This window comes from Myotis brandtii, unplaced genomic scaffold (assembly GCF_000412655.1).
Source record: "Myotis brandtii unplaced genomic scaffold, ASM41265v1 scaffold1003, whole genome shotgun sequence".
Lineage (NCBI taxonomy): Eukaryota > Metazoa > Chordata > Mammalia > Chiroptera > Vespertilionidae > Myotis > Myotis brandtii.
In genome coordinates this window covers 144,028-153,578 of record NW_005353340.1, presented here as the reverse complement: position 1 = coordinate 153,578, position 9,551 = coordinate 144,028, and the positions used below count along the sequence as shown (strand labels likewise).

At 51.9% G+C, this 9,551-nt stretch overlaps 1 protein-coding gene across 1 annotated transcript in view; it reads right to left on the bottom strand.

Annotated features, from left to right (window-relative positions):
- WDFY4 (WDFY family member 4) overlaps nucleotides 1-9,551 on the bottom strand; it is a gene marked incomplete at its 5' end in the record, with an annotated part of 236,672 nt that overhangs the window by 88,420 nt on the left and 138,701 nt on the right. The window contains 2 exons of the mRNA XM_014534916.1: nucleotides 51-257; nucleotides 2,116-2,193. Coding sequence (XP_014390402.1) covers nucleotides 51-257; nucleotides 2,116-2,193 — 285 coding nt within the window. The remainder of the gene's footprint in view (nucleotides 1-50; nucleotides 258-2,115; nucleotides 2,194-9,551) is intronic.

Here is a 9,551-nt window from a genome sequence, read left to right as displayed (position 1 = left end):
CCCCCCCCCCCACCCCGGCCTGCCTCCCCGCCCTGCTGCCTGGGACCTACCTGGGGCCCTTCTGCACGCTGGGCCTCGCTGGGAGACGAGCGTCGGAGGCGCTTCCTCATGCGCGCAGGCCCTTCTCTCCAGTCCAGCTCCCACCGGTGACAGGGTGTGACTTCTGCTGCCGGGCCCCACAAGCCCAGCTCCCCGAAAAGCTGCTCCCGGATCCGGGCCCAGGCTCTGGCGGCCTTGACGTCTCCGCACCTCCGCCTCTGCGGAACAGAGCAGTGGATGAGAGCGCTCCCCTGAACATGGACACGGTCTGTCGCAAACAGTTAGACACGTGGAAAGCCCCTCGTGACTGGCCTCAGAATGCGGATTGTCCCAGGTCTAGGTCAATCAGCAGTAAAGCTCCGTACCACCTTCTCAGCTCCGAGCCCCAGTCGGGCCTGCTGCTAAGAACCAGCCAGGCCGCCTTCTAAGAGGCTGGATCCTTTCTTTCTGGGCTTGGAGGCTCTGCTGAGCTTCTGTCCTTCCACCTGACCTTGACCTCTCCCAACCCTGCTGTGTCTGACAAACAGTTACTTGTGAGCGAGCCTGGCGGCTGTGGGATAGATGTGCGTTTCTGGGCTGCAGGCTGCAGGTCTCCCGACCCCCTGGAGACTCCCAGGCGCGCTGTGGACGCCCAGGCGAGCTTATACGGAGGAACGTAGACCAGGTAGCGTGGCTTACATTGATCAGAGCCTCTTTCCCCTGCCCTTGGGCTCCACTGTTGCATCATTCCTTGGCCCCTCACCCACCCCAATACGCCCCATGGCCCTACACCACTGTTCCCCCCTCGTGGCAGGACATCTAGTGCTGGCCTCACTGCCTGTTTGCAATCACTCCTTGACTCCTTGCCCCGCTCTTCACTTGTAAATACCCTCTGGCTGGAGCAGTGCCATTTAAGCTCCGCCTTTCTATGCCTGGCACAGGCTTTGGAACAGAGCAAGTACGAAGTAACGACTGGAATTAGTAAGGTTCTAACACTATACGTTATGTTCTATTATTAGCAATTGTTTTCTTGTTAATTTTGTTAACAAAACCCACTGACCATAGCTTCTGAGCCATGCAAACCTGCATGTGGGACTTCTGCCTCCGTGCCCCTAGGGCCCTTGCCTCCCAGGAAGGAAGGGCTGCCCACCTTAAAGATGGGGGCTCTGAGGCTCAGACGGCAGCCGAGGGGGAGGCAGACCTGAGAGTCAGACAGCGAGCTCAGGGCGTGGCAGCCGCGCCCTTCACCTCTCGCCAGGCATGGGCCTCAGAGGTGCTGGCAGCGCTCAGCCTGCCCTCGGCACTGGCACCACTGCCCGAGGAGAGAAGGCAACGCCCTTGTGTGGGGCAAGCACTGCTACTCCAGCCCTGCCAGTCCCCACCCTGTCCCCTCCCAGCTCAGGTCTCCGTCACTTCTTTTCCTTCCAGGTCACTGATGACTCCAGCTTTTTCCTGCCTCTGGACTTCGCCCAGGCCCTCCCTTCGCCAAAAACACTTCCTAAACTACTTTAGTCCATAGTCCTCCTTCAGATCTCCACTTAAAAGGCAGTTCCCTTCAGATCTGCCCAAATTAAACCCTTTTCCCTGTTATAAGCTCCCCTTGTACCTGTGTTTTCCAAGTCTATTGTTCATCGTGTTATAATGATCTGTCTATTTCTGCAGTTATGGGGTGTCATCTGCCCAAATTAAACCCTTTTCCCTGTTATAAGCTCTCCTTGTACCTGTGTTTTCCAAGTCTATTGTTTATCGTGTTATAATGATCTATTTCTGCAGTTATCGGGTGTCTCTCTCTCCTTTAGAGGGAAGTGCTCTGAGAGTGAGCGGGGCCTGCCGTGCTTGCAGTGTGCCCTCGCTCCTGGCAGAGGGGCCTGAGGACCCTGAGGGGACGCGTGCAGACACATCCCCAGCTCCTCCTCTGCTCAGACTGTGGCTGCAAATCCCCAGCACCATTAGCCCACCATTAGCCGGGCTGACTAGTCCCTGACCAAGCACTGACGCAGGCCATCTAGAACCTAAACCAAAGGCCCTTCTGATTGTTACAGGGGTTCAAGGCGGGCTCTGGTCTCTGTGTAGAGGCAGGAACTGTTTTGGTTTTACCTGCACGTGATCTTTGTATAAAGATGCATAGAGCTCTTGTCCTTTTCTTCTGTAGTTTTCGATACACGACACAAAATCCTAGAGAAGAGAGACAACGAGCCACAGCTTAGTGATAGCGGATGTTAGGTAAGAACTTCTCTGCTCAGACCAACACCAAAGGAGGTGACCCGGGATCTGTGATCACGTCCATCATAACCTCGTGAGTAAAGACTTCACCTAAGCTCACACACACACACACACACACACACACACGCACACACATGTTTGTGAGTTACTTCCACTCCAGCTTGTAGCCGACAAATCCTCCTCCCAAGAATCACAGAAAAGCTGGATCTGAATGCTCTGCTTTAAGACAGCAGAGAGCTCCCAAGAGAGCCAAGACTTCGGGGGGCAAAGTATCGGAGGGGAACCCTCACTGACATGGTCTCAGTGCCTAATACCTGTGCTTTTTTATTTCCCCTCGAGATATTCCAAGTTTGCAAATGCGTAAGAGGCTGAGGAGCTAAACAGAAACTGGTGGCTGAGAAGCAGGGAAGCTTGACAGCGCCTCTGGGAGTCTCAGGGGGCTAAGGAGAGAAAAGTGGAGCTCAGGCTCACCACGTCTCCCAGAACATAAGGAGCCAAGAGCCCCAAAATGTACAGTAAAGAAAAGGAGCCCCGCTTTCTGCATTGGTGTTCCCCTTTAAGCAGTTGCCCACGCGTAAGCAGCGTGGGGCTAAGGCTGAGAAATAAGTAACGCTTCCCGCAGCCTGAGCCTGTAGAAACCAGCAGGACTCGGGCTTTAGGTGGGATCTCGGAAGGCTGCAACATCGGGACCCAGGGAGACCGGAAACAGACCAGGCTCCCAAAGCTGAAACCCAGCTCCCAGCGACCACCCTACTGCAAGCGCATCCCAGAAGGCAGAGAAAGTTCTCTTTGGATGCGGTGCATCACCTGAGCTTCTAATAGAGACCTTCATGCAAAAGGCTCAGCAGTCAAGCAGGAATTACTGGATGTGCCCACAAAATGATCGATAGAAAAATAAACATGTATCCAGACATTAGACTTGTCAGACATGGACCTTAACATAATGCAAGCAATATTGTCCAAAGTGAAATATGGAGAATTTTGCAAGAGACATGGAATCTCTGAAAAATAACCAAATGAAAATGATAAACCTGTCGTATGAATTAAATAAAATAAGAAATCTTATGGGTGAGTTTAACAGGACAGAGGATAAATGAGGTTGCAAAAATACCCTTGCTAAAATATGATGAGATAAAAATATGGAAAATATTAAAAAGATAGAGATAGTTAGGTACATGTATAATATGGAGAAAGCATATAACGTGAGCCTCAAAAGGGGAGTAGAGCAATATGAAAACTTAATGAGAATTTTCTGAAATAAATGAAAGCCATCAGCCATAGATTTGACAAATTCTACAAACCTAAATAAAACAAGAAAAATATTTTTACAACCACACATAATCCCATCATAGTAAAACTGCAAAAACAAAAGATGAAGAAAAATATTCAAAACCACACAGGGAAAAGTCATATTGTCTTTCAAAATAGAACAGTAAGAACGGAAGAGGCCAGCCCTGGCCGGATGGCTCGGTTGGTTGGAGCATCGTCCCGTACACCAACAAGATGCAGGGTTGACTTCTGGTCAGGGCACATACCTCGGTTGTGGATTTGACCCCCAAGTCAGGTGTGTACGGGAGGCAACCAATCAATGTTTCCCTCACATTGATGTTTCTCTCTCCCTTCCACTCTCTAAAATCAATAAAAACAAATCTTTAAGTGAGGTTTATAATAAATAAATAAGAGAGTGAGTACTGACAATGTGTTCAAGAAACTTGACACTGAAGAAGGAAGAAGGCTCTGGGGGCAGAGCTGACAGGTGAGAGGGAGGCTACGACTCAAGTGGACGGCGAGGCCCGGGGAGGTGGCCGTAGATGCCAGCAGGTTGAAAGCGAAGGAACAGAAGCGTCATGATGGTGCAGGTTCTCTGGGAGGAGAGGTAAGGATGGGGTCAGCAGCCCACGCAGAGGTTGACCTGAGCTGGGGAAGGGTAGGCCCCGCATGCTCTAGGCTCGAGGGAAGGACCTGAGGATGTGCAGCTGCAGACGCGTGTGTAAACGGGACACTGGGAAGCGAGGCGGGTCACACCAGGTGGCTCCTAGCTCCGGGTGGAGGGGGGGTAAGGGTCTGCCTCCCCGGAGAGCTGAGCAGGGGCCTGGAGCAGAATGCTGAAGGTCCGGAAGAGTGGAGTAGGAGGATGGAAGGAGGAACTGGCCAAGGAGAAATGACTCCAACAATACAGGAAGTGGCCGTGCCAGGAAATGAGCTCTTGGACGCTGTTCCCAGGTGCGTCTCCCCTGCTTGCGTTTCCACCCTGCATATCTCGGTGCTCGGCACACACTACTTTCCCATTGGCCTTTGAGGCCTTTTGTGCCCTGGAAACTGGTCCCTCTCAGGGCATGGAGACAGGAGGAGGGCAATTTGGGTCGGTTCAAGGGCAGAGGCTCTGCCTGCGCAGCAGGGAATGTGGCTTGTTGATCAGGGACACGTTCAGAACAGAGCTCCGTGTGGCTTATTGGAGCTAAATAGCCTTTGCTTAGCAACTGCCTGTGCATGAAAGAGTTTAGAGCCTGTGAAGTAGAACAAAGGGCCCACGAAGGCCATCTGGAGACTTGAGGGCACGCAGAGCTGGATTAAAGAGCTGTGCTTGGCTCTCCCAGCGCCTCCTCGGAAGGGCTTGGCTAGAGGGTACAGATCAGACTTTGGAATGGGAACGGGAACGTCCCATCTGGAGGGTCACCTTTAATTGAGCTGACCTCAAGCTGGTGGTGCCCACCATGCCAGAGACACCCTGGGCTGGCCAGCTGCCGTGACCCTCCTGCCCAAGCTGTCCCATAGGAAGCGCCTGCTGGCTACTGATGACAGTCATTACACTTGTTTGTTTAAAGCCTCATTAGTCTTGTGTCCACAGTTGTGTGGCCTCACAACAATGAGAAAGGCCAGCATCTGAAGGCAGCCCCTCAGACCCTGCTCAGAAACTTGGAGCCAAGATGACAGTCGCAGGCCTTGCCCCAGCCACGCTCTGCACGCGCCAGGCCTGGAGGGAGCTCAGCAGCGAGAAATGTCACGGCTTCACATGCACTGACCTGCCGTGTGCTGACACCTTCCCAACCTCATTTTAACCCTCCGACTCTCCATTTCACTGCTAGTAATTTATTCCAAGGGCACCTAAGATATAAGCCCAGGGATTCCCTGGGCAACATTTCCCACCATCCTATTTATAGCAGCTCAAGATGAAATGGTTCAAATTCAACACAGGAGGGGTGCTTCAGCCTTATAAAGCGCATGTGGTCACAAAGGCCGTCGCAAGGGCCACCACTTGCCCACACAGCACCTTTGTAACTGTCCTGGACCTGAACGGAGGGCTTGAATTGTGGAACGAAGGCTGCATTTCAGCTTCCTTCTGCCACTCTGGCCAGATGTCACTGCTCACAACCCACACAGCCATCACTGAAGCCTCAGTGTCAAAACTATTCAGATACGAGACCAAGTTTATGACTGACCAAGATTTTTTGAAGGAGGTTAGAAAACAGTATGGTAGCAACAACAGTTAAGTCTGTATGGATTTGCATGGAAAAACAACAAAGAACATGCAGTGCGCTGGTCATGAGTGCTGCCTGCCAAGCATTCCTAGCTCTCTCCTCCCGAGGTCACCCATCCTGCTGCCTTGGAGCGAGGCGAGGCCCGGATCCGTGTGCAGGCGCTGCAGGCTCCTGAGCAGCTGGCTGCGCTCCTTTCTGACTGTGATGGCAGCGCTCGGTGTCCAGGCGATGGCTGCTCCGTGAGCCAGTGCTGCTGAGTTAAGCTGAGTCTCCAGCAGGCTCCCTGCCAGCCCACGCTGCACTGGTAACACAAGTGAGAGACAAATCTTCGCCATTTTAAGCCAATGAGATTTGGGGGTATCTGTTACTGCAGCATAACCTAACTTCCACATAAAGTATGTTAGAAAGGGTTGTAGTGGAAATGGATTTATATGTGTGATCAGTGAAAAAAGATCAAGAGCACTAAAGTGAAAGCAAGTATGAGATGAATGAAATACCATGAGAAAAGTGCTGGAACAATTTGAACAACAAGACAAATTACAGGCTTAATGAATTATAGCCCAATGTATACCTATAGATGAGTCCCTACTGATATAAATAACATTGAACAAATTAATTTAGGGGGGGAAGAGACAAACCTTCCTCACAGAAGAACTTCAAAAAATGGAGTTACATACCTACCCCCCAGGAGGCAGAACTCAATTGCTTACCCCACTAAGGGTGGGTGGACTTAATGCCTGGCTCCCAAAGGATCAAGTGTGGAGAGGGAAAAACAGTAGCTTCCCAGTGGGGAGACCTGAAGGCGCCACATGACCATGCGCTGAAGGCTGACATCATTGGGCAACGTCACATGGTGCTCTACAGCCCTTAGCTGACAAGAAGGGCACTTCTCTGTGGAATGTCTTCTGGAAAACCCATAACCCCTGGCTGATGATGAGGGAAAATATTAAACAAACCCAAGTTGAGGCGTATTCTATGAAACACACCTCAGAGACCAGCATCTCTCAAAACCGTCAAGGCCACGAAAAAACAAGGAAAGTGCGCAATTGTCACCGAGTGAAGAAACTAAGGGGATGTGATAACTAAATGCCATATGGATGGTGTCTTCACTGGGTTAGTAGGAAAACTGAACAAAATAAAGTCTGGAGTTTAGTTACTAGCAATATACTAATTAATATCACTTCTTAGCTTTGACAAATGCACCATGTTATGTAACATAAGAAGTTAACAAGGGGAAATTGAGTGAGGAGTATATGGCATAGTTGAATAAAATGTGAAAAGTATATAAAAGGTATTTGGAATTAAAAAGCACATTGAAAAATACAATGGGTTTCTCACAACCCTTTCACCTAAGCCCCATCATGAACCCCATGGGGGATGGGAGTCCCCACTCTCTCGGTTGGACACAGTCCTATGTTTCTTTTGGGTGCAGACAACTCATTGTACAGAGTGTAATTCTCATGTTCAAAGACAAATAATTTTTAGTAAATCTTGTTTCCCCAAACAGCACAAGCCAACCATGTCATCAGACACTTAAAGAAATAGTAATTGGAATGTGCAGAGGCTGGCGCAGAATTCACGAAACCACGAATGGCATCATTTTTGATGAATAGTTAAGGGAATTTTAAGAACATTATTGACAACTTGATTTCCATTTTATGAATATATTTTAAAAGGTTACCTCATATTACATGACCTCAGTATCGGCAGTCTTCTGCACAATTTTTAAAGTTCCTATATTCACTAATAATTTCACAAAGGAAAGGCAACAGCCATGCTGTCTGTCTGACTTTAGTGACAAGTCTAGTTCCTTTAACATCGAACTTTCTTTGGCCAAAGAAACAAGTGACTTGTTCGAGTTGAACCCGGGTGATCTCTCATTCATCGCAGCTGAAGTAAACTCAGATGCGGAGACGGGCCCCCCGTGTGTCACATGTTCCCACTGATCACTCTCACTGGTCACCCCGTCACGCGTTGGTCACCTCTCCTCCACTGGTGGGTCTGGGAGGGGGTGGGGGTTGAGTAAGTGTGCCATGTTGCCGGGGGCAGAGAGCAACAGAGGGACTCATATCTGTGAGCGCTTTGTAACTGCATTGCTGTCTGCTCCCTCCAACACCCTCCCAGCTCCTGCCGCGCAGCCTAACCCAGCAGGGGCAGCGGCTGCACCACAGTGGCTGGGCTCCCCACCGCCTGCCCCTGGAATGAGCTCCCGGAGGCCACTGCCCACTCTATCGCCCAGGGCCTGGCAAATGGAGGCAGCAATAGAGTTTGAGATACTGAAATGAAGCTCACAGAGCCTCCTCCCTCCTCTGAGCCAAGTTCTCTGCAGCTGGCCTTCCTCTGCCCAGAGTAAACCATTCCTGGCGGTCAGGATGAACAAGGCCCGGTAGGGTCCGTTAACAACACCTCCAGGTCTGCGAAGGACGAGGGTCAGGAGCTGGGCAGGCCTGGCTCTCACGACCACTGCCACAGTGAAAGCCACCTGCAATTCAGGATTTTTCTTGTTGCAAAACAGTCAACAGGCAGTTACCTCCCCAGTTCCATGTTGTGCCTCTCGCTCCCGGCCGCGGGCACGGCCCGGGGGCCTCCGAGGGTATCTATTCTACGACCCGGGCCAGGAAGTGCTTTTTTCTCCCAGGACCCAGATAATGGCACTTTTCTCTGCTGCAGAGACATAGCCTCTGGATTCTTAATAAATGTCAAGCGATAGCAGAGTAATAATCATATTTCCAGCAATAATGACAACAGCGGGCTCAGAGTGGGTGAGGAGGGACCCGACCACCCAGGGCAATTCATCTCCTGTTAAATTCACTCACAGATTAATTTCTAAGATGTACGGAGGTTTCTAATTTGTCTTTGTTGAACTGTGATGCTTTGATTAAATTCAATCATCACGAGTACTTGGGGAATGACTCCTGGAAAAACAACAGTTCGGTGTAGCCAGGGACAAGAGCTTCAGAACTGCAGGCACAGGCCTCCCAGGAGCCTCCCGCTCACCTGCCCGGGTCTCTGCCTGGCCGGGGCCTCCCTCAGGCCCTGACAGGTGGGGAGCGCCGCACCGCCCTTCCCTCAACTCAGCACCTTCTCCTCTCTCTGGCTCCTGTCCCCTTGTCCTCACAGGGGAGGTTCCTAGAGGCACAGCCTATGTAGGCGGGAGTGGGGGGTCAGGGGGGCAGGCAAGTGAGACACTGAGGCGTGGGAAGGGGTCTGGGTGGGAGGTAAGTGTGCGGATCTATCCCAAAGGTTGGAAATCCATGGAACCATCCCCCCCCCCCACAAACACCTACTGATATTGAGGCGCTTTTATGGACTAAATCGTTTTCTCCAAAACGTCCGTGTTGAGGCCTAACTGCAGCACCTCGGGGTGTGACGGAGGCCCTTGGAGACGGGCGTTTAAAGAGGTGTCCATGCAGCAGGCCCTGCAGTGGGCTCTTCCTTAGAGGAGGGGGGGGCGGGGGAGCTGCGGACAGGAGCGCTGGCTGCACCCTCGGGGGCAGGCCTCAGAGGACGCACCCGCCAGCCTGTGCTCGATGTCCGGCCCCAGGGCTGTGAGAACAGTGGCTGTGAAGTCCCAGCCTAGGGCCTTGGTTACGGCAGCTCAGCACCAACTCAGCGCCCGCGCTTCGGACAGTGCGGCTGAGCCGTGGACACCGCAGCGGACACCGCCGAGGGAAAGGGACCAGAGGTCACGGGAGAACGTCCTCAGGCTTCATGGAGGGACAAGGCCACTTGGGCAGAGACCACCTGCCGTCACCCACCTCGAGCAGGCCCCTCAGCCAGCCCTCGGGACAGGACAGGGCTAGCGGCAGTCTGCGTCCACACCGCGAGTTC